Source organism: Onychostoma macrolepis, chromosome 03 (assembly GCF_012432095.1).
Source record: "Onychostoma macrolepis isolate SWU-2019 chromosome 03, ASM1243209v1, whole genome shotgun sequence".
NCBI classification, from domain to species: Eukaryota; Metazoa; Chordata; class Actinopteri; order Cypriniformes; family Cyprinidae; genus Onychostoma; species Onychostoma macrolepis.
This window is the reverse complement of record NC_081157.1, coordinates 37,202,351-37,227,470: the sequence shown is the minus strand read 5'-3', so window position 1 is coordinate 37,227,470 and position 25,120 is coordinate 37,202,351. Positions and strand designations below refer to the sequence as shown.

General features: G+C 38.7%; 2 protein-coding genes across 13 annotated transcripts in view; one reads left to right on the top strand and one right to left on the bottom strand.

The window, feature by feature from the left end:
- The window catches only part of mybpc2a (myosin binding protein Ca), a 31,160-nt gene extending 16,826 nt beyond the window's left edge, over positions 1-14,334 (top strand). Inside the window, exons 4-29 of one of the 2 annotated variants that reach the window (XM_058769166.1) lie at positions 512-595; positions 2,351-2,499; positions 2,578-2,695; positions 3,101-3,149; positions 3,876-3,932; positions 4,372-4,544; positions 4,724-4,856; positions 5,002-5,126; positions 5,522-5,627; positions 6,487-6,647; positions 6,791-6,956; positions 7,201-7,307; positions 7,383-7,412; positions 7,507-7,649; positions 8,037-8,196; positions 8,312-8,416; positions 8,579-8,767; positions 8,888-9,022; positions 9,160-9,327; positions 10,654-10,742; positions 10,860-11,055; positions 12,441-12,580; positions 13,139-13,298; positions 13,427-13,563; positions 13,677-13,863; positions 14,213-14,334. In XM_058769166.1, coding sequence (XP_058625149.1) covers positions 512-595; positions 2,351-2,499; positions 2,578-2,695; positions 3,101-3,149; positions 3,876-3,932; positions 4,372-4,544; positions 4,724-4,856; positions 5,002-5,126; positions 5,522-5,627; positions 6,487-6,647; positions 6,791-6,956; positions 7,201-7,307; positions 7,383-7,412; positions 7,507-7,649; positions 8,037-8,196; positions 8,312-8,416; positions 8,579-8,767; positions 8,888-9,022; positions 9,160-9,327; positions 10,654-10,742; positions 10,860-11,055; positions 12,441-12,580; positions 13,139-13,298; positions 13,427-13,563; positions 13,677-13,863; positions 14,213-14,244 — 3,299 coding nt within the window. In that variant the 3' untranslated portion in view covers positions 14,245-14,334. Of the gene's footprint in view, positions 1-511; positions 596-2,350; positions 2,500-2,577; positions 2,696-3,100; positions 3,150-3,875; positions 3,933-4,371; positions 4,545-4,723; positions 4,857-5,001; positions 5,127-5,521; positions 5,628-6,486; positions 6,648-6,790; positions 6,957-7,200; positions 7,308-7,382; positions 7,413-7,506; positions 7,650-8,036; positions 8,197-8,311; positions 8,417-8,578; positions 8,768-8,887; positions 9,023-9,159; positions 9,328-10,653; positions 10,743-10,859; positions 11,056-12,440; positions 12,581-13,138; positions 13,299-13,426; positions 13,564-13,676; positions 14,157-14,212 lie in introns of those variants that run through there. The other variant, XM_058769164.1, reaches the window with a different exon arrangement.
- lrrc4ba (leucine rich repeat containing 4Ba) overlaps positions 7,366-25,120 on the bottom strand; it is a 71,841-nt gene continuing 54,086 nt past the window's right edge. For 8 of the 11 annotated variants that reach the window (XR_009269917.1, XR_009269916.1, XR_009269914.1 and 5 more), the window contains 2 exons: positions 14,818-20,630; positions 10,868-11,001 (listed from right to left, as the gene is read on the bottom strand). The gene's annotated coding sequence lies outside the window, so the exon portion shown is untranslated. Of the gene's footprint in view, positions 7,631-10,867; positions 11,002-14,817; positions 20,631-25,120 lie in introns of those variants that run through there. The other 3 variants (XR_009269918.1, XR_009269924.1, XR_009269923.1) reach the window with 3 other exon arrangements.

The window sequence follows — 25,120 nt, the reverse complement described above, 5'->3', positions numbered from 1 at the left end:
CTGAGGATGGTAAGACACACAAATCCTTTAGCATGTATTGTCAATGACATATACATGAAAAAAAAAAAAAAAAAAAAGTTATCTCTCATGCAAAAGGAAATTGTGTAAGTGTCTTTCACATCCCAGTGCAGATCCTAAAGTGATAGAAGATTCTTTCATAATTTACTCACCCTCAGAAAAGAACTGTGTTCCACAGAGAAAAGAAAGTAATGTTAGTTTGGGAAGACATAAGGGTGAATAAAAAATGACAGAATTGTTATTTTTGGGTGAACTATCAGTTTATGGATCTGGAAGGGTTGAAAGGTGAGAGTCAATAGGCAATAGTTGTGTTTTGTTAGATGGTGCTAAATGTTTTAGGAAGCTTTACCCCAGGCTGCTTACATGAATAGTAAGTGTCATGAATGATTCGCTGTTTTCAGTCCTGGTTGACTATAGCCTGTCTTAGTGTCCATTAATGTGGGATTTCAGCAGTTCATATCAGTTTACATTGTTTCTCTGACTCTGCCGGTAGAACATGTCCCAGGAGAAGAGCCTCAGATGTCTCAGATAAGTGGGCTGCTTGTGGAGAAGCCTCAGAGTGTCACAGCCATTAAAGGTGAGATCCTCAACTGTCCATAGCTGCACTGCCGAATTCACTCCAAGATTGGTGTGCTGTACAATTTCTTTCCAGGCTCCTAGTCTGTGCATTAGTGGTGTTTTTTTAGTGACTGCTTCTGCAGGTTCAATTGTTACACCAGTAGGTGGTCTTTCTAATTGAGTCATTGAATTATTCTCTTAGTCAATTTATTCAGAACACTTATTCATTTAAGAATGATAAAAAGTGACTGTGTTTATGAATGAGTCGTTGAATCATTTACTTAACCATTTCGTTCAAAACACTGATTTGTTCAGGAATGAAACAAGCAAATTGAATCATAAACAAATCATGAACACCAGTTCATTCTGGAACCAAACGCTACTATTGTGTGTTGCTCAGCAACAGTTTTGGCTTCTTATGGAAATAATTCCATAAGTCAATAAGGCAACATTAGCCTTTTTCACACTTCCGTGTTTCTGGCTTCCGGATTGGCGCCTGCAGGGTAAAAGTTTTTCCAGTGACAACAGCGGCCGTACTGAACAAGAATGAATTCGAGAATCAAAGTCTTTTTTTACAAATTAGATCCTATGAAAATGCTTGAACTGCCGGTACTGTACTCTACAAAGCGCAAATATTTCACAATTAACTGTTTGGTCAGCTCAGGTCATCACAAATACAAGTTTGTTTAATTCTAATTGGTGGCATTTCAATTAGCTTTGCCATTCTGTCCGTTTGGTGCTGGCTGTGCATTATGACTCTCCACGTGATTTTTTTTTTTTTTGCTATTATTATTATTATTATTATTAAAGTATTGTTGAATTTTCTACTTGCTCTCCTTTGCATTAATGTGATGGAGTAAATGTACGTTGTATAATGTGCCCTGGGAAATACATATTAAACAAGAGATGACTCGGTTGCTTTGTTCCTATTCTATCAGGATTACGTTGAGTTTAATATGCTTCAACCGGACTGAGAATTGTTTAATGTATTGTTGGAAATATGTGCATCTGGACATAATTGTCATTTTGAAGTAATTTATCATGATGTGGTGATTCGAGGGGAAATGACGAATCACCACATCATGATAAATTAAAGTAAATTGAGATAATACGCTCAAATGTCCTTGTGAGAAAAAAAGACTATTTAAAGAGTGGCCATATAAGTTACAAACAAGTAAAATTATACTTCTTTATAGATTATATAACAACAACTTGGAAAACAGACAAAACAGAAAAGGTAAGAAGCATTATTTGAGAAAAGGGCACACTGATATAATAGACGCAGACCTGTAACGGAACTAACTTTACCCTGCGCTGACGTAATTTCCGATTCTTGTGAAAAAGGCTAATTGTGGCTATAATGTAACTTCTTATTTATTTAAATGTAAGTAATCAAAAAGATGTTAAATCACTGTGCTCAACCAATACTTTGGGTGTGTAGATCAATAAAAATCATAACGACTTCAAATAGAAAATTCAGGATCCTCACTCACTTGTATATTTCTTAATGGTTTATGGATTTTTTTTTATTATACAAAAAGCACAAATGGATCAGTCTGTTCTTTTTGTATAATAAAAAGTCCATAAATCATTAAGTACACAAGTGAGTGCAGATCCTGTTTTTTTTTTGTTTTTTTTTTCATTTTAACTGTAAGAATACAAACAATATCAGAAACCCAATTGTGCTAAAAAAAATATTGCTTAATATATTCTCATAAATAATGGTATATCGAAAGTTCAGCGTTGTTTATTCATGTCATTTTATTTGTAACAGGGAAAAATGTCACTTTTGTGGCTAAGGTGGACTCCTCTCAGATGCTGAGGAAGCCAACTATGAAGTGGCTGAAGGGGAAATGGATGGATCTAGGCAGCAAGGCTGGAAAACACCTGCAGTTCAAAGAAACCTACGATAGGAACACCAAGGTGTGTGAAGAACAGTGCGTTTTATTTGAGATTTGTTTATTACAGATCAGAGTTAATAGTTATTTTTCTTAATGCCAGATATACACCTATGAGATGACCATTGTTAAGGTTGTGGATGGAGATGCAGGAGGTTATCGTTGTGAGGTCACTTCCAAAGACAAGTGTGACAGCTCGACGTTTGAAATCTCCGTTGAAGGTAGGACATAATGCAGCTATGGGTAAATGAAAATAACATTTTTACATATTCTGATGTACAAATAGATTCACAAACTCTTGTGTTATCACTGAATCTGGCTAGTAATTAGAGTTTGAAACACCTGATGTACATAATTTATAATGCATATAATGTCGTTTTCAGATGAATAAAGTCTGTTAACACACCTGGTGTGTGTGTGTGTGTGCACACTTTACTGTAAGTCTAGAGCTGATTCATTATTCAGTAGGTATTTAGCTGATTAGATCCTCTCCTGTTAGTTTCGCAGCACTTAGTAAATCAGCACTACACATTTATTGGCTTTGATGGTAATCAGATTGTGGAGCAAATCAAACACTCACAGTTTCTCATCATCATCATCATCATGTATTTCATCTTCTCCTTCAGCTGCTGAAGAGACACAGCAAACAAACATTTTGGAGGCGTTCAAACGATCGTAAGTTTGTTTGTGTGTCTGTGTCTCTCACTCATTAGTAACTGATAGATGTCTTGATGTCACATTGTTTTAACGCACTCCAAAGATGTTTATGGTTTCTGTTTGGAGGCATTTTTATTCATATCGTCAGTGTGACTTTATGTTTAGATGCTGCTGTAGGTGTACATAAAGTTAGTACTCATGCTCCTCTTGTTCATACAAGCAAGACTGTATGATACTCTTGCATATCATTGAGGGAGCTGTCTGTTGCCAGAAGCTGCTTTTCTGAGCAGTAATAATCTCATGGACCGATTGAGAGATGTTTTTCCTCGTGGCTTGAGAGTTTGACTCCAGGTCCAGCTCTGGGAGGTCTTTGTTTAGCCCTAGGACTGAGCAAGGCTCCTTGATCCACTCTTGAGCTCCTCAAACAGTAGAGCATGATGCTAGCAATACCATGGGTTTGTGTCATAGGTTTGCATGAACCAAAAAAATGTATATCTTGAATGCAGTGTTAGTCATTTCAGACGAAACCGTCGCCAAATTCATAACTGTAAATGTCAGTAATATCCTTTATCCTTGATATATAGAAAGGTTCCATGGATGTTCTTCATGAAACTTTATTTTTAAGAATGTATAACAGTAAGCGTTTGTTATAGGCTATACAGCAAACAGTATTTATTAAAAACATGATGTACTCCTAATTGTTTATTTTCCTTTTTCTTTTTAATTACCTTCTGTCATCTGTAGGGGAGATGCAGGAGAGGATGCAGGTGAACTGGACTTCAGTGGTTTACTCAAGAAAAGGTTCGGAAGATGTTCTACACCCTCCATGGTTTTTCTTCTCACTCTGTTTACTTTATGTGCAGTTGAAGGTCTTCCCTTTCACTTTCACCATCATGCTTTCTTCAAATTGCATACATAGTAATCACTGCCTCATTATAATTAATTGTGTCATTTATTCACTGTAGAAATGTAATATAGGCTTTAACATTATCCATTAGTTCCGTCTGGGTTCTGAGAAATTTGGATGAGTCAAAGTTCTAAAATATGTATGCATATTTCATGATACAACAGAGCAGCCTCATTAATATCAGCATACTCGGTTTTGAGTAGGTCATAGAAACTTATTAATAGAATTTGAAGGAAGCACAACATCACTGGGGTCCCTAGGACTCAACATAAAAATGGTCAATCGCAACCAAATATGAAGATTAACCATATTTTTGGATTCCATGCGCCTCAGAGAGAGGAAGCAGAAGGAGGAGCCTGAGATAGATGTGGATGTGTGGGAAATCCTGAAAGATGCCAAGCCATGTGACTATGAGAAGATCGCCTTTGAGTACGGCATCACTGATCTCAGAGGCATGCTCAAAAGACTTAAGAAGATGAAGAAGGTGGAGCCCAAAAAGAGCGATGGTGAGAAACATGACGGATGTACCAAGTCATGGTTCCTCACACACACACATACATACATATGAAGGGTTCAAATCCAATCCTAATATGTAATTTTGTTAATAAACCAAGCAAAATAGATTTGGAATTGGTGGGCGAGTATTGTAATGGACTGAATATGTTAGTGCTGCTTCTGTTTTAAGCTTTCCTAAAGAAGTTGGATCCTGCTTACTCTGTGGAGAAAGGAAAGAGAATACAGCTTAATGTGGAGCTGGCTGACCCCAATGCTCAAGTCAAATGGCTGAGAAATGGACAGGAGATCAAACCTTCAGCCAAGTATGACCTTTTGTATTTGTGTTTAAAAGTACTGGAATATACAGTATGGTTTTACATAGCACTTGAGAGGTGCACTGGTCATCATTGATGGTTGATGCTCGATGCCTTACATTAGGTTTGTGCTGAATTTCTCTCTTTCTGTTAGATATATCTTTGAGAGTGTGGGTGGTATCCGTAAGCTCACTATTAACAAGTGCACCCTCGCTGATGATGCTGCGTATGAATGTGTGGTTGGAGAGGAGAAGAGTTTCACTGAGGTCTTTGTCCAAGGTACACTGTCATTATCACCATCTTCATCATCATCAACATCAATGGCATCATTAGCACACCCCCCTTTTTGTAATTTCATTTGCTCTTTCTGCTTATCTGTCACTGTCCTGTGTCCTGTCTGTCCCTGAGTGGTAGCCATCTGCCTATTGATTATTTTAAAACTGTCTAAGCTGTCCATCCCTACCTTGTTTTTACATGAGCCATGTTTTTTTGAGCCAAGTCTCTGCGTCTGTCTCTTGTTTTAGTTCTTTTACCTTTTTTTTTAATTTATTCATGGATATGTGGCATCGTAGCTGCCATCAGCCCCAGAAGCTGCTCTGAACTTTAATGAAAATGTTGTTCATTTTACAGTGTTTGATTGTATTAACCACTTATTGGTGTGTTTATATTAACAGAACCACCTGTCACCATCACTAAGATGTTGGATGATGTCCATGTGGTGGTTGGGGAGAAGGTGGAGTTTGAGGTTGAAGTGTCTGACGAGGGAGCCAATGTGAAATGGTGAGATACTGGACCAAGCTGGGGACACTTACCTGGTCAACTGGTCACCAGCTTGTTTAGTTCAGTAAACAGACCTACAAATAAATTGACAAACTGTACAAATTAAAATGCTGAAAACATCACCAGCTGACTAAATTAATTTCATTACTATCAAGGTCAACATCACTAATTATTGTCATTGAATATTAACAAGCCATTATTAACATTAAATAGGCTAAATGGCAAATTATCCGACTGCTTTTTTGTTTTCCGTTTATTACCAACAATTATAGAATACAATGACTCATTTAGCAACTGCTATGGTTATGTCAAAAAACACAAAAACCTATTAGCCTATAATAAATGCCACATTTAGTTTCAGATTATGCATTTTTCTCTGTCATTACCTCTCTCTGTTTAAATGAGTAATGTGGCTGAGCACTGTCTGTGACTGCTTGTGTTTTTCAACATTTCTGCTCAAGTTCAAACAAGCAGATGGAAAAATTTCCAGTCTTATTGTATACTCTTCATGGTGTTAATTCTTTCAGCTTTGAGGTTTTAAGATATACATTAATTTACATGCTAAAGAAATGATAAAAGCTCTAGTGGGATCAATCCTCTCAATACAATACAGTATCGTTCGCATCTTTCAAGGTTGTTTTCTGCTGTATCAAAGGACAAACTATCTTTTCTCTTGCTCTACATCTTTCCATCCTGTTTTTTTTCTCCATCCATGTTCTCTTTGTACACGTCCCACTCTTTCTTATTTTATCTTCAGTAATCTTGGCATAGATTGCCTTCCTCAGTTTCTTATGAACATTATTTCCATCTTTGTCCCTCTCTGTCTTGCTCTCCCTCTGTCTCTCTTCTTCTCTCTCAGGATGAAGGATGGAGTGGAACTGAGCCGAGATGGAAAGTATCGCTTTAAGAAAGATGGGAAAAAGCACTGGCTCATCATCAATGAGGCAACCACAGAGGACATTGGAACATACTATGTGTACACTAGTGGAGGGGAGTCCAAGGGAGAGCTGGATGTGGAAGGTATTTGTTTTGATAGAGTAAAATGGCAATTCTCCCTTCTTAGTCCTACCAGCATTTGGCTGGTATTTCAGTTATGTTTCTGTATTTATTTTTAGTATTAATGGACACATTGCCCTTCTTTCTCTTCTCTTTCTCTATTATAGAAAAGGAACTGGAGGTTTTGCAGAGTATAGCTGATCTGACACTGAAGGCAGCAGAACAGGCTGTCTTCAAGTGTGAAGTGTCAGATGAGAAAGTGACTGGCAAGTGGTTGAAAGATGGGGTGGAGGTCATTCCCAGCAACCGCATCAAAATGACACACACCGGCAGGTATAGCGGTCCACTTACAGCCACCCTTATCGATTCATGCATAAGCAGGATCACCTCGTCCTTGACCTCACCAATATTGCTTTATGCCAGGACACTAAAACCGATTAGTCATCAAGCATCCATTATGCTCTTTCTTATTGAAAGAATTGTATTCTTTCAGTAGTGTATTCATTGCTTTTTGGGTAAAAATAATGTGGCGTACACTTCTTATGTTGTGGTAACACTTTTAATCCTGGTATCTCAGGACTCACAAACTGGTGATAGATGATGTGAAGCCTGAAGATGCAGGAGATTACACCTTTGTACCGGATGGTTATGCTCTTTCTCTTTCTGCCAAACTCAACTTCTTGGGTAAGAGTTTTTTCTTTTTTTTAATCAAATTTTAAATTTCAGCATTCACCAAGCTTTATAAATTTGTACCCACAGAGATCAAGATTGATTATGTTCCTCGTCAAGGTAAATGTCATACGTGCATCGACAAATCTAACAATATAGTTTGTGTAAGAGCGACGGTTTTTTTAATTACACAATTCTTTCTTTCATCATCCAGAACCACCCAAAATCCACCTGGACACCACTGGCAGCTTTGTCAACAAAAACACCATTATCGTCGTTGCAGGAAACAAGCTCCGGTTTGATGTTGACATTACAGGGGAGCCCCCTCCCACTGTGTCCTGGAAAAAAGGAGATACAGTGAGAGCCTGCTGGCAAATTGTCACATAATCTCATTTTATGTAAAGCCAACAACACATATGGGCTTTTTTTCATATCAGATTTAGTGAGAAAACCCTGCCGCAAAGCCCAGCAGTGCTGGTCACAATCATATGTTGTATTTCAAATTGTGTCTCTACCACCCTACCTTAACCATCAAGAGTCAACCAGTTTACCCATGCTGTGGACCCCATTGATTAAGATTTTACTAGTAAATACCTAGACCAACACAAAACCAGTATGGAAATTCATGCTGGCCTTTCCGGCAGGAAAGTATTCTCAAAAATCACATAGGATATGGAAATCAACTGAAATGTAGTATCTCCAGCATATCAGCTTGCTTGAAAGCATGACATTTGTATGTTGCAGGAGATCTCTGAAGCTGAAGGGCGTGTGAGAGTGGAGACCAGGAAGAACCTAAGCTGCTTTGTTATTGAAGGGGCAGAGAGATCCGATGAGGGCCTCTATCATATCACTGTGACCAACCCAGCAGGAGAGGACAAAGCTGATGTCATGGTTAAGATTGTTGGTGAGTTTATGCATCTTAACCATCTGCAACCCTCTCTTTCTGCGCTCATTAGCTGCTTTGTCAAATCTCTTCATTACAACTCTTCACCCCTGTACTTTTTCTGTGCTGTGTTCAGATGTTCCCGATCCACCTGAGAATGTGAAATGCACTGGAGTGGGTGAAGACAGTGCTTCTGTCCAGTGGGATCCACCCAAATTCGATGGTGGAGTTCCAGTGAAAGGTAAAACAGATCCTCGCCATTTGTGTATGTCTCCAATTTGACATCCAATATTACATCTCAGTCTTGCTTTTTTTTAAACATACTCAGAAAATATTTAATTAGGTTATGAATTATATTGATACATGTGTGGGAAACCACTTACACTTTTTGTGTACTTTCAAGGTTACCTAATGGAGAGAAAGAAGAAGGGCTCGTCCAGATGGACAAAGCTGAACTTTGACATTTATGAGTCCACAACATATGAGGCTAAGAAAATGATTGAGGGTGTGTTATATGAGATGAGGGTATTTGCTGTTAACGGTATTGGCATGTCCCAGCCCAGCGCCAGCTCCAAACCTTTCATGCCCATTGGTTAGTTCCTCATCAGGCTGTCTGCCACAACTTTTGGTTTATTTTATTGCTTTTTCAATTCAGTTCATATATTTAAATTCATTCAGCATTCCTTGTCTTGGTTTTCCTGCTCCTTCACAGCACCAACTAGTGAACCCACACGCCTGACGGTGGACGATGTTACAGATGGTACCTGTGCTCTAAAATGGCTTCCCCCAGAGAGAATTGGAGCTGGTGGCATTGATGGATACATCATTGAATATTGTGTTGAGGGAGGTGAGGCACGCGGTGGACTTTGCTATAGAGCTGACATAGAGTGCCGTCCCAGTGAAGTAATCGTTTTTGACCATTTTTTGACATGTTTACATATCTTGTTGGTGTGCCGCTCGCTTTGCTCCTGGTGGAACTCACAGCCACTGAGTGGGTGCAGGCCAATGAGACCCCTGTTGAGAAGAATAGTTACAGGGTCAGAGGTCTGCCCGTTGGAGAGAAGATGCTGTTCAGGGTGACAGCTGTGAACATCGCTGGTCGTAGCCCTCCGGCTGTGATGGCGCAAGCTGTCACCATTCGGGAGATTGTTGGTGAGACTCGCACACATGCATACTTACACACAAACAACATATAACACATTCTCAGGAATCAAAAATGGAGCTAGTGGAGTTTAGTTCATTTCAAACTCATGAAAACTGAAGAAATGAACCTTAAGCCAATATACAGATATTGATATATTGTCTTCCGAAAAATAGGAGAAAATAGGGATAAATATTGCTCATAACAACACTGGCTCTCACTGACCTTCATTGTATGGACATTTTTCCACATATCTTCTTAAAGGATTAGTTCACTTCTAGAATACAATTGCCTAATAATTTACTCACCCCCCTGTCATCCAAGATGTTCATGTCTTTCTTTCTTCAGTCAAAAAGGAATTAAGGTTTTTGAGGAAAACATTCCAGGATTTTTCTCCATTTAGTGGACTTCAATGGGGATCAACGGGTTGAGGGTCCAAATTGAAGTTTCAATGCAGATCCAAGGGCTCTACACGACCCCAGCCAAGGAATAAGGGTTATATCTAGCAAAATGACTGGTCTTTTTTTTTTATTTATTAAAATTTATATACTTTTTAACCACAAATGCTCATTTTGCACCAGCCTGTCCTCGGGCTTTACATAATCACGTTGGAAAGTCACACGTGACGTAGGTGGAAGTACAGACCCAGTGTTTACAAAGCGAACATGCAAAGAAAGTCAAACACCCTTTACAAAAAAGGGTAAAAAAAATGATGTAGGAAGATTTTGAGTTTTTTGCCTTACCCTACCTTTTTGAACCAAATTACACAGACGAAGAACTCACCACGTGTGACCTTTCCAACGTGATTACGTAATGCGTGAAGACAAGCATACACATCGCAGATCTAGTGCAAGATGAGCACTTGTGGTTAAAAAGTATAGATTTATTTTTCTTTTTTTTTAGAAAATGATCAATCGTTTCACTAGATAAGACCCTTATTCCTTGGCTGGGATCATGCAGAGCCCTTTGAAGCTACATCTGCAATTTGGACCTTCAACCCATTGGTCGCCATTGAAGTCCACTATATGGAGAAAAATCCTGGAATGTTTTCCTCAAAAAACTTAATTTCTTTGCGACTGAAGAAAGAAAAACATCTTGGATGACATGGAGGTGAGCAAATTATCAGGACATTTTTATTATGGAAGTGATCAAATCCTTTAAGTGATGGGAGAATTTTCATTTTTGTGTGAACTATCCCTTTAACTACTCAATGCAGATTTGACACAATACACTTATCTGTGATGCACTGAACATGAAGTATATAAACAGCCCACTGTCTTCTGTCATTTTCAGCACGTTTTCTTCTGTCTTTTTCCTCTCTCAATCTCCTCTCTCAGAGCGTCCTAAAATCCGCCTCCCTCGGCAGCTTAGGACTAAGTACATCAAACGAGTGGGTGAGAAGGTCAACCTTGTCATTCCCTTCCAGGTCAGTCATGCACGTACATTCTTCTGCTCTGTACTTGTGTAGTGCTATTTTTCTGTTCAGTTGCTGCTCTTCGCAGCATTTCAAATTATCGACTTACATCATGTCAACTGCTATCAGGGCAAACCGCGTCCGGTGGTGACCTGGCTCAAGGATGGCGCACCTCTAGACACCGGACTGGTGAATATCCGCACAAGTGATGTGGACACTATCCTGTTCATCAGGCAGGCGGCCAGAGAGCACTCTGGCCAGTACACCCTTTCTGTGCAGATTGAGAACATGGAGGACAAAGTCAATCTTGAGATCCAGATTGTAGGTTAGTGTCAACAAAATGATTTGGTTGATGTTTTAATAGGGATATGCACAACAGCATAATTTCAAATTCAAGAGTTACAGAGGCATGGGTTGCTTGAATTATTAGTTTGACTAAAAAGTCACAAGCATTCACCTGTCCTAGGTTGCACACACTTCTTTGGGGGCCTTTACATAAGACGTGTTCTTGTGTTTAATAAGTTCTGTGCAACCAATTAGAACAGAATGCTAGGATCTTTTTTTTTTTTTTAAAGAATTTTACATTCTAATCATTTTGTTTTGATATCAGGATAAGACCTTGAGCCCCCCAAAGTGTTGTTGTGTGATATGTTGGAGCACTGCCCACAAGGCTGTGTCTCTATGAAATGTTTTTTTCCAACTTGACATGCCATCATAAAAATGCAACCCTCATGGCAGGATGCTCAAAAAACAGCGGGAGACGTGATGCAATGGCTGAAGACATCCGTCACAATGAGTACAGATGTACTTGCGATGGTTTAATGATAATAAAAAGGTGAATTTAAAGACGCAGAGAGTTTTAATTTGCTAACAGAAAAATAGATGTGGAAAAGTTGTGTTTAAGGGTGTTGAAGATGCTGCACATTAATTTGTGGAGATCACTCACATCAACATTATAGACATCACTATATAGGGCCACAAATACAGGGATGACAGAAAATGAAAGGATTAAACTGCACAGTTCAAAAGCTTCATTTCCCTGCGAAGTGAAGTGTGAGTCAGGTTAATTTTGTTAACCCGTGGAAAGTGTTTGAGGATCACTTTGAAAAGTGACGCTGAATTTCCAACTCCTAAACTGTCAGAAAGGTTTCATATTAAACACTTACACTTTCACCAAAATCGAGGATGTCATAGGTCAGTTCGGTTGCAGGGATTATTCTGCGGGGTGTTGTTTGGATTATTCCTGGTGTTGAACGGGATTAGGATAGGATTAGGGGACACTCACTCTGTGTTCCCGCTGGGAGGTAAGCTAATGAGAGTGCAAAAACCCTTCAGATGAGCCAGACAGCCATTTAGTCACAGTTTGCTGCCAGCATCCCAGCAGCCTGCCCAGGATTAATGCCAACCGCTCCTAGCCGCAAACTCCAACTCTTTCGCTTTCAATCTTTTTTCTCTTTTTTTTAGCTTGATCTCACTATCCTTACCTCACGCTCATGTGCTCACCCTCTTTTTTCTCTTCTCCCTCATTTTATCCCTCTTTCATTTTTATCATTCCTCTGCTCGCTCACTTGTAGCGTCTTCTCCGTTTAGCGCACGTTAATTAGTCTCATGGTTAAAATTAGGACAGTGTATCGGTGTCAAGCTCTACAGTAATACCTACAGTCCTTTTTTTTTTTCTTTTTTTTTTCCCTTTCCTTCCCGTTCTCACAGACAAGCCTGGGCCACCAATTGCTATCACTGTAACTGATGTTTGGGGCTTCAATGCTGCATTGGAGTGGAAGCCTCCAAAAGATAATGGCAACTGTGAGATCATTGGCTATACCATCCAAAAGGCCGACTTGAAAACCAAGGTAAACCATCTACAGTACCTACTGTATTGGGCAACAGTATGTGAACACTCCTTTATAATTAGCAGGTTAGGCCCCTTAAATCTTAATGGCATTACAGAGGTTTGAGTGTTTCCAACAGTTTTGAGAGGATTGTTTTCCGCTCCTTCTGCACAAAGTGAGCATCATGAAGAATTGTTTACCGAACTTGTAGTCATGTGTGAGAGAACTTGACTAGCCTACACCAAATTTATTAATATTTCTGGCTGTTATATACTTCAAATCAATAAATAAACACACCTGAATGGTTGTATGTAGTCTATGTTATGGATAGATAATTAATATTTAGGTAAAAATATTACACATTGACAAAGCAACATTTGTGTTCTTATTAAGTTGTATATATATATATATATAAGTAATTTAAAAAAGAAGTAGCACATCAACTTTAGGGGATATCGTAACCAATAGTGAATAGAGAAAGGTTTGTTTCTAGGTTTTGTACATGGGCAATAACAGCAGATGTTCTTTGTGTGTATGGCTGTTAACTACAAATCTGTCTTTTGCTCATTCACCTGTTAGGAGTGGTTCACAGTTCTTGAACACAATCGCAGACCTAGTTGTACCGTGTCTGATCTGGTGATGGGGAACGAGTACACCTTCCGTGTGTTCAGCGAGAACATCTGTGGCATGAGTGATGATGCTGGCATCAGCAAAAACACAGCTGTCATCTCCAAAACAGGTAGACTGGTGGTTTAAAAATTCATCTTGATACACTGAAGGTTGCTTTACATGATGATTATTGCCCAAGTGTCTCTGCTGAAGCGATACTTGTAATGTGCAATCCTATTTCCATTCTCTTTCTCGTAGGTCTTCAACAAAATCTGCAACCCTACAAGGAAAAAGATACGTCCAGCTCTCCTAAGTTCATCACACCTCTCGTGGACAGGTCTGTTATCGCAGGTTACAGCGCTGCCATCAGCTGTGCTGTCCGTGGGTTTCCGAAAGTAAGTGTTAGTATAGTGCCTGACTATATAAACCCATTCACCCATGCAGTCGCTTCTAAGCCCATTAAGCAACAATGCACTCTCTTTCTCATTCTCTTTTGTTCTCCTCCCAGCCAAAGATTATATGGATGAAAAATAAGATGATTATTGGCGAGGATCCAAAGTATCTCATGCAGAATAACCAGGGTGTGCTGACTTTAAACATCCGTAAGCCCAGCTTGTTTGATGGAGGGAAGTATACATGCAAAGCCGTCAATGCCCTGGGAGAAGATGAAGTGGAGTGCAAGCTGGAGGTTCGAGGTAAGGCCAAAAATCTCCATCATCTCCAGTGTGTAACTCTTGATTTTGACTTAATGTTTAGGGATGCACAATATATCTGTACCTTGGATATTTAATTGTGCATGCTCATTTCCTCTATTTTATATCTCAAGTACATTTGCCTTACTTTAATGCTACTCATTAAAAACACTAATGATTTAAAACTATAACACAAAGCCCAAATCTATCATACTGTACATTATAATGTTATGATGCCTAAACTCACTTGTAGCATTTAAAATGACTTTTGAGCAAGTTAAAATGAGTTTTGTTTGTGGCTAAACCCTCAACGCTCTGTATTATTTTCTAATGTAATCTTGTTTTTCTTAAGTTATAACAGAAAAGGAGGCGGCAAAGAAGTGAACATGAAGATACCCTAAAGATGGCTGTCAGACGGCATCATGAGTGTCAGCAAAGCAATAAAAAATAGAATTATTGATTTAGAAATTGTCATTATGCTGTCTCTCGCGTTTTTACTTTTGACTCTTTACAAAAAGTACTGTGGTGCTACCAGATAATGCCATTGTACTCCGTAGCCTACTCATTTACCATGTTATTTACTCAGTACTTTAAAAAAAATACTATGGTAATATGGTAATTCCGGTACTGTATAATCGGGCAAGTATAATATTTTTTTCTCTGACGGTATGTCAAGTTAAATAGCTTGAAATAAAAGCACATGAAAAATAAAAAATGTGTTGTTTTAATAGTAGCCTAAACTTAAAGTGAAAGCCGCCATAGACGTTTGTTTGTATGTTTGTGAACAAAATTATATCGTTCATCCCCTATGTCTGCTAGCTGATCAGGGAGAGTTAGAGAATCAGGGTCTCATTAGCATATCACACTAGAGACTCATTTACGCACCCATCAACACTGCCCCAATTAGCTCTCTCCCACGTCATTACTGAGCAAATGAATTACGGCTAATTTACACACCGGTAAAACAAACACACCAGCGCAGCTCCGCTGGGAGAAGCGGCGGCCCGAGCCCCGGGGTGCGCTCGCTCCAGGACGGTGCTGCCGAGTCCCTGATCCGTGCGACAGAAGGTGGGTTTGAGAAATCAGAAAATAGTTATTTTAGCAACATAAAGACATGAAATGTATTTTTTTTTAAAGTAAATACCACATACGTTATTATACGAGGCGTGAAGCGGAGACCGCTGAATGTGTCAGTTTGTGAACTAACAACTGAACTGTTGAAGAGCGGAAACAAACAAAAGCTTCTCGAACTGACCAGCAGATAGCGCACCTAACTTACTCAACAATAGCTTCAGGATATTCACATGATTACAGCTGTAATGAAGTTAAATTTAACCCTTACTTACATTCTAACCCATATAAATTAGTAATATGCTGACCTTACAGGATTTAAGTTACTTTCACTAAAAGTTCACTTACATCCCTTTTTCTTTGTTGAGAATGTATAATAAAATCTACTGTATTACTGTAAAACGAGGTAGGCCTAAATCAAAATGTAAACGTGGAGCGTTCAGTGTTTTTGTGAGGGACAACAATTTAAGAGCAAATGCACATGTAACTTGAATTGTATTGTTTATATATGCTATTTTCTATAGGGCCAAGTTGGCTAACCCTTCTGCCAAACCCTCACTCAAATCTTTTTGCATTTTTAGATTTCCATTAAGACATTATGCAGTGTTTATTAAGTAATTTCTCTTGGCTGCTCCCCACAATAGGCTATGCAAACCCTGACCCACACATCTTTTATAGCCTACTAAAATATTTTTATTTATTTATTTACTTACTTAGTGACCCAGAAACATTTTTGCATTTTTGGACTTTATGTTAGGATATTGTGTCCCCTTATTTAGCTAAATGAGCTTGTACCATACACTTATTCAAGTCCTAAGCCCATAAGAAAATGTTCTACTTTTTGAGAATTTGTCCTCAAAGTAGGCTATAACCAAATAAACTCCTACAGACATTTCTAAATAAGACCTTACATCCAGCTGTCATGCTCCCATCAACGCTCCACTTTATCTTCCCATGTTCCTTTACTCCCTCATCAGTGACATTCTGTTGCTAAGCAGTCTTGCTAATTGTACCTGCTGGGACGTCACATTCGCATTGTCTCCATAAAAATTAAATGGGTAAAGTTGACATCCTTGTGTCTCTCTTACCAAGCTCTCTTAACTCCAGAGCACAAGGACTCACACAAACACTCGTCTGAAGCGTACAGGCAGGGAGTGTGCGCCACCTTTTCTCAGCAGGGCCTCTCACATACTCCATTTCGACAGCTCAGGAGAGGCACTGTAAGCCGCTCGATAAGCGCTGCGATACAGCGTCCTACGATATGCTTCTGGATCCGAGCGAACCAGAGAGAGAGTGCTACGGTGAGCAAGACAAAACCATAACGGCAGAATGGAGAGAACTATAATTATGCAAGTAATTATGCATGAATTCCATGAGAGTGAGAACAGAGGGAGATTTTCATGCATGTAATTACAGTATAGAAACTTGGGAAGGCAGAGGAGTGAAACTCTGTAACATTATCCACCTCATAACCTCATTTATGGCAAACAGTCACACACACGAGGATATTCTTGCATTTGCAAGTACAAAACTGTGCTTAACGGTCTTACCCAATAGGCCTTGGCCAAATATGAATATGGATTCATATGATGTGATTTGTACAGAAAGAGGATTAAAGCAAGGTTAAGGCCAACCCCTAAACCTAAACTTCAGTGGAGCATAGATTTTATGAAAAACGTACGAATTAAGACCTGTACACAACAAGAACTTTGAAGATGACTATAAAGATCACTCTATTAGCAACTACAGATGAACTCTTTAAAGCAGAATGGATTCTGACTGTAAATATTTTAATTGTTAGCTGGAATAAAAGTGATTCCAATGATATTGTTTCTCTGTGCCGTTATCATTATAACTGCAGTGTGGATTCTTTTAAATTTTGAATGATTCCTAGAACTATATTTTTCCTTATAGTTATCGTTGTAGTTGCCGACCTTGGTGTGAACAGGCTTTTAGCCCACAAATTACCATGAAAGTGAGATGGACACGCAGAAATACACATTTTCCCACTTATTTAATGGGTGCTGGTGGTGGTGGTGTATTTTCTCTACTGTTCTCTTCATTAAGATGGCAGGGTTTTGACTTTGACTCATGACCAGTATAATGAGCTAACCGTATCTCATAACATCAGTACATTCATCATTTCATTTCTAGAGACCGACTACTTGAGGTTATTGGCGTACATGAAATGTTACTTTAAACTTACAGACGTCTGAAATTTGACGTAGAGCATGGCTGTCATTTTTATCTGCCTACTGAAAACGCTTCGCCAGCCTGCCGTGTAAATGCTTCATCATATCCGTGTGAACACAGTCAAATGTGGAGACTGCATGGTTTTGCCCTGTTTGGCTAATTGTCAGTGACACTTCTGCTGTAGGTGTGTGGGCTCATCTGCTATCACAGACTGTCTAAAAAGGCTCTGAGGTCTTTTAATTAAAAGAATTACGCTAATTACAGTTTAGTGGCTGTGGGAGAAAAGGAAAAAAGCCTTTTATTTCTGGATGAAAATGGAAGGGAACAAAGACAATACACAGGAAGCCTTAAGACAGAGAGGTGTGCTGGGAAAATATGCTGTTGATGGGTATCCATTGACATCCCTGGGACCCCAGAACTGTTTATTTTGTACAATTGTAGGAAACAGACAAGTGACTTGACATCTAATTTATGCTATACCCTTGTAATTAATAATAAAACATTTTAAAAAAGATCAAATTATACAACCTAAAAGTTAAAGTTTATGCACTGAGGATTGTCTACATCTCTATTTCCTTAAGAAGCCAATGTTAAAGGGGTCATATGATGCATTTCATGTTTTCATTTGTCTTTGGAGTGTTACAAGCTGTTTGTGCATATATATGATCTGTAAAGTTGCAAAGATTAAAGTCTCAAACCCAAAGAGATATTTTTTTATAAAAGTTAAGACTCTGCCACGCCTTCTTAAAACGGCTCATTCAAACACACCCCACACGTCTACGTCACGGTGTGGGAAGATTTGCATAACACCGCCCAAACATACACGCGAGGAAAGAAGGCGTAACTTTTATTCTCACTGTTGTTGCCGCCGCCATGTCGTGGAGACGCTGTGTTTCGTTGTGAAAGCGAAAGTACTTTGTTTGGGCTTCCAAATGAGTACACAACTAGAAATAAGTGGTTAAGTTATATTTACAACACTGTTCCAGAACAGTTCAACGCAAACATTAGAGTGTGTGCAGCGCATTTTACAGAGGACTGTTTCCTGAACCTGGGAGAGAGTAGCCTACAATGTGAACACTATGAACGGCTGTGAACACTATAAAGTGGGGTAATTCCAACGTAGCAAGGACAGTCTGGAGCTTCTGACTCACAGCCTGTAAGTACGTTTTGATATTTAAAGAATTTGCTACTGACTATTCAAACGCGAGTTTTGAGCAGTGTAGAGTAGTGCTTGTTTGGTGTTTCTACGATCACAAATGCAGACATGATGTTATGTTTACGTGGTGCGGCGCAAAGTGTAAAAAGACCGTATGAGTCATTATAATCAGTAATTATGTCCTCACTGAATGCAACAAATGCCTCGTTTGTAGTGGGTTTTATTGTTTTTGTCTAGTCGCGTCTGGACACGGCATCACAACATGGTAAGAGACGTAACATTTCCGTCACACGCTTGAGGTATTCGGCCAATCACAACGCACTGGATAGCTGGCCAATCAGAGCACACCTCGGTTCTCAGAACAATGACCTTTGCAAAAATCGGTGCGTTTCAGAAAGGCGGGGCATAGAGGAGCAACAATAATGTACAGTATGTGGAAAATAATGTGTTTTTTGAACTTCGAACCGTGTAAACACATTGCATTACACCAAATAATGTTCTTTTTAGCAACATCATATGACCCTTTTAACCATTGACTTGGTCTTAACAGAGAAATCATATAAGACAACTTCTGCTATCTCAGTTTTGAGACAAAAGAAAACTTTTAAGTGTCTCTGAGAAGAATCTCACAGTACATACAGGCAAACACATCCTCATTTTCAGCCGGCATCATGCTGGGATTCAGGACCCAATTTAGATCCACACTCACAGGCACAGTGGGAAAACAGCAGAGGTGGGAGTAAGTCGCTCATATGCAAGTCACAACCAGGTTTCAAGTGCTTAGGTCTGCAGTGAACACAATCAATCAATCAAACAAGACAAGTCAAGTCAGTGGCTCACGGTCACATCATGCAAGTCGAGTGCCCTAAGAGTCATGTGAAGTTAAGTTACCAAACAGCAATTAGTGGAGTTTAAAATTACTTATTTATTTTCCTCCAGGAATTATGAACTTTCTGAATAATGAATTATACATATTTAAGAGGAAACTTACTCTTGCTTCCAGAGTACATTTATAGCTGAAAACTTACTTGACGTGGTAGAAGTATATAAAACTTTAACATATTTGATGACAATTCTGCAAATCTGCTGATTTAGTTTATCTTCAAAAGCACTCAGCCTGGTACCTGTAAATATGAGTTTGTTTCCAGACAGACTCCAAATTCAGATTAAAGATTTCTAGATGCTTTACAGTTTCGTGTGCAATATGGTCAGCGAATCACAGTCATGTAAATTAAGTCCCCCACCTCCGGAAAAGAGAACATCAAGTTAACATCCTTTATGGGCGTCTCTCTGGGTCACTTTTGTCCTAGTAAACACTGCTGGCTTTCTTGATCAAACATTGACTGATCTCAGCACGTTACACTGAGCAATACATTTCTTCAGCTCTTATGGGCCATTTGTAAATGTGCAATGTGCTGTAAATGCTGGCAGTGTGTTAGAGAAGCATTTGCATCTTTCCACTCATTCAATTTCTCATGGCTGTTTTAAAGCTCATGATTGGTTACCAACTACAGCTGTGAGTCTATTTTGGTTACAGCAGTTCACTCACTTAAACGCATATGTGTTGTTACATGTCAGAAGAGTTGTCGGTTGCACTTCCATCAATGCATTGATAAAAAATGTGTAGATTCAAATTTTTGTGGAGACCCTCAGCCAGGTATCATAGTTGAATTAAACCACAAAAGTGATATACCCCAAAAAACTTTTCTACTTTGTGACTTTTTTGGTTGGGTTTATATGCAGCTGGTAAGCTTTGGGACGTTGGAATGTGTATATGCATATATAAATTTGGCACTACATCATTTACTTCACCACTGTTCAAAATAGCCATATTATAATAAATTAACTACACTTCTTTATGCCGAGGATCTGTTATGAGACCTATAAAATACAACATGATTTAAAAGACCAGAGATAGCTCAAACAAGCATTAAAACTTTTTAATAATTTAAAGAGAATTGATCATTTCAAAAATGTTAAATCCATTTAAATGGATACCTAAAATCTTCTCAAACATAAAAATATTTAAGTTTGAGAAAACCTTGGTTAACATCTGTTACACAGATTTGGTTTTCCTTAACGCTTGATTGATTTAGATCTAACCAAATTTTTTAATCTGTTACTTCATTTGGATTATTTCTTATTTGGAAATGTATTAAACAACTTACAACTTACACAAATGTATATAACATTCAGCACCCTGAACACTAGTATCCACTGAGGTAATGCAATGTGAGGATGCCAGAGTAGATCAAAAGAAATTTAAATTTGCAATTTTTATTACATTAAGTAATAAATATAGCTGCTTATCTTGACTGAATCTTCTCTGCAGTCCATTAGTGGTGTGATCCTATTAACAAAAGACAAGATTCACAAATCAACTTTTCACTTCATTACTCAGTGAGATATTTACTAAGCTGTGCACTTCATTTCATCATATTTGAAGTTATAAAACACAAATTTAGTTAGCTGAAAAACTGTTGTGTAATTGTCCTAGAACAAAACATAGCTCTTGGGAGATTCTTGTTCCCCATCCATTATCCTGCTGCTCTGGGACAGTGAGAGCAAGTATACCTTCATGCTTAATCATTAATGCTGTAGAGCAAGAGTTCATACATGTTAATTAGTAGAGAGGTGGAAAGGTCATTACTGTTCCTCTCATCTCTCCAGATACACTAGATTTATATCTAGTCAGCTGGACTGAGCTGAAACAAGCAGAACTTTTAGACTACATGCATGAGATGTGTAGTCTGTGAGATGAGATGTGACGCTAGTCGTGTTGTACACATACTGCAGCCTTTTGAGACATTGGGACAAGAATTGATGAAGTGATCGCAAACACAGGAACTGCCTCTTCAGGAAGGCTTTGAAAAAAAAAACAATGCCTGAGAACTTAATTACATCTGTGGTGTAATTTGTGACTTAAAAAGTAGGTGACTATTAGTAACAGTGCAACAGTCAGGTTCTGTAAGTAAAACGTCATTCATTTTTTCCATAAGGAAATGGATTTTTAACTTATAAACCTTTAAAGACTGAACTGTTGACATTATTTAAACTTTTTTTTAAGTGTTAAAAAGTCTACATTACCCATGATACTGTGCAAAAATCCCATGAATTTGCATCCAGTAAATCACACCAAAAGTGCACAAACAACGAGCCAGTTTACCTACACTTTCAAAATGCTTAAATATTTGTATGCATATTTACTACATATTTATATGCAATAAACTTAAAATATATTGTTTCTATAGAATCGACAACTTTAAATGAATAGTTTTATATTTCACTGTCGTTTTCAATTCGATTATGTCATATACGCGTCTTGGGATTGCAGTTCTTTTCCTCACTAAAGTTTAATGTTGTGATTCACCTTGTAGCTGGTTGATTTTTTCCTTAGGGATTTTTAAAAGTTTTTGTTAAAGCCATGAACCAAAGCTTTAACAAAAACTTTTAAAAATCCCTAAGGGAAAAATGAATTTAAAAATAAATAAATAAAAAATACTTCCAGAACCAGCGCTAGAGAAAAAGTGGATGAGCACTAATGCACCTCATTATAAAAATGTTCGTGTTACTATATCATTGTAGTTGCTGTTTTTGATTATGTATGTATTTATTTAATTATTGTGATGTGACTTGGTTTTACTAAAACCAAATTTTATTAATTTGGCATAAAATTAATAACATTTTATTAATTTAATTAATTTGGCCATCCTGGCCAAATTCGCCCATTGGCCTCTGTCCATCATCATGGCCTCCTAACAATCCCCATACACTGATTGTCTCCTCTCCATCAATAAGCTGGTGTGTGGTGGGCGTTCTGGTGCAATATGGCTGCCGTCGCATCATCCAGGTGGATGCTGCACACTGGTGGTGGTTGAGGAGATTCCCCCTTCTATGTAAAGCGCTTTGAGTGCCCAGAAAAGCGCTATATAAATGTAAGGAATTATTATTATTATTATTATTATTATAAAAAGTATATTCATGTAAAAAATGAATACATTATTGATTGCTTGTTCATCGTATTGATTGTCCTGGTAAATGTTATACCTTTAACCTGGCAACTGTTTAAGCTTCAAATGAACCTGGATCATTTAATGATTACATCCAAACATGCCCTGCTGAAAAACACAGCTGAAACCAGTCAGTTGGCTGGTTTTGGCTGGTCCTCCAGCTAGGACTTGGCTAATTTGTACATTGATTTTAGAACAGTTTTGATCACTTTAGCTGGTCAGTCTGGGAGACCAGCGGACCAACCAGCTGAACACCAGCTTGACCAATTTAATCCAACTACGCCCATTTTAGACCAGCTATGACCAGTTTTTTTTTCAGCAGGGTGGGAACTTCAGATGTCCACATTCTGCTGTGCCATGCAGCCTAGAAATTTCTTGATCTTTTTTTTTTTAAACAGTAAACGATATAAACCATATTTCTACTCTGACCTGTACAATCTGCCATATGTTGTTGTTCGACATCCAGTGGGATGACTGTACATTTCCCACCTGATGATATTCAGTCAAATCCCTCTTTGATCATGCATATGTTCGCATGGGAAGCAGCTGTAGCACCTGTGGAATCTACACGCATGTGTTTGTAGGCATACTCAAGTTCACACATGCTAACAAGTCGCATGCTCATTTATACCCACAGTCGCATGCACACGCATTCACTGGCTGACTAGACGCTCAGAAAGAGAGAGGGGGGGAATGAATGCAGCAGTTTTGAAAGAGCGTTTGGCTCGGTTCAAATAGTTGCCATGGTTTCAAGATGTTGCCATGGAAACACAAGCTGCCAATAAAATGAATCTGAATGCAATCTTTGCAGCGAGAGCGGCGATGAAGGGAGGAGAAAGGTAAAGTGAGAGAGAAAGAAAGCGCCCCTCCGGATTGCGTCCCACAGTAAAGTGAGCAGTACGGCGCGGAGGTTTGGCGGGGTGGGGATGTGTGCTGGGAGGTAAGAGAAGAAAACAGCGCCACAGAGAAAGCAGGGGGTGAGAGCTAACTATTTTAGGCCGCCTGTCGTCATAGTAACGACAGCCTCGCCATAGCATAAGGAGGTAGTGTGAGAAATGTGAAGGAGAGAGATAAACACTTTTCCTACGCAATGAGCATTTTCAAAAATCAAGTACAATGAGGTGAAATTATTTTACTCACCATCGATCATTACAAGGAAATTTAAAAGTGTAAAAGCATTAACAAATTACTTTCAACATACCATGAATAACTCCTAAAGATCCTCCTTCTATCTGCAGCAATATTGTGGATGTGTTAAATATCATTATAGTAATATATGTCTAGGCCTATATTTCGTAACAATTACATTTTACATCTTCCATGTGAAAAAAAATAAAAATTAAATCAGGAGAGCAGACCACAAATGCACAGTATATGTGACCCTAGACCACAAAACCAGTCTTAAGTCACATTTGTAGCAATAGCCAACAATACATTCTATGGGTCAAAATTATAGATTTTTCTTTTATGCCAAAAATCATTAGGATATTAAGTAAAGATCATGTTCCATGCAGATATTTTGTAAATTTCCTACCGTAAATATATCAAAACGTAATTTTTGAGTAATAATATGCATTGCTAAGAACTTCGTTTGGACAATTTTGAAAAGTGATTTTCTCAATATTTCGATTTTTTTGCACCCTGATATTCCAGATATTTAAATAGTTATATCTCCGCCAAATATTGTCCTATCATAACAAACCATATATCAATGGAAAGCTTATTTATTCATATTTTAAAATAATTGACCCTAATGTCTGGTTTTGGGGTCCAGGGTCACATATGTTGTCTTTTTCATTTACTTACAGCGGAATACAAAGGAAACATGAAAATAATCAGGAGGAAAATAATGCAGCGCGCTGATTCTACAGATATTGTTATGTCACATTAATATAGCTACCAAACGTAACGTTATTCTCCTGACTTCTGAAAATAGAAAATGAATCAAAATTTAGGCTACAGCTCATTCAGTCCAAATGACGGATAAGGATTATTTGTAGCACAATCTTATGATTTGAAATGATTTGTTGCAGTCTTTTTGAGTGGAACTTCCCCAAACCGGAAGTGCCTCCCATAAATTAAAACGCAGTAGGCTTGTTGGGAAAAAGGTGGAAAGGTTTGGGGCTCAGGAAATGTGTCCAACGTGAGTCAAACTGATGACTCTCCTCAAAATGTCAGACTTTCTGTGCATTTTACAGAAGCCACAACTTCAGCTGCTCTTCGGACCGTTTGTCTTACCGCTTTTATTTGCATCTCTCGCGTTCCCTCTTGCTCCCTCTCTCTGAAGGACAGAGGTATTCCCACATTTCTCGGTCGCCATGGCAACGCTGCAGCAAGAAAGGAAGAGAGGCCGAGAGAGGAGGAGGGGAGAAGGAGAGATGAGGCCGGGGATGTGTGAACAATGCTAATGCTACTTCACTGATCACCAATTGTGTATTTACTCCTCCTCCTCCTCCTCCTCCTCTCCCTCACCCTCACCGGTGCTGTTTGTCTTGCTCTCCTTTCCCGTGGACTCAAAACTCTCTCTTTAAACAGTGCTGCCATTGTTATCTGTATTATTGTTGGGTCATTTAGCCGACGCCGGTATCCAGGGTAACCGGGGAGATGTGACATTGGTTCCCCACGTGAATACAAATATAGACAAGTATTCATCAATATCCAAAAGAGCCATTATGGGTGTAATGGCCGAGGCATCCCTGTCAGATCGCTCTATAAATAATGCAGTTTCATTAGAATCCCGCCGCAAGTCCAGCAGACTTCATCTCAGCCTGATTGAGTTTATGCCCCACCTATGGATGTGTGTGTGTGTGTGTGTGTGTGACGCTCAGGA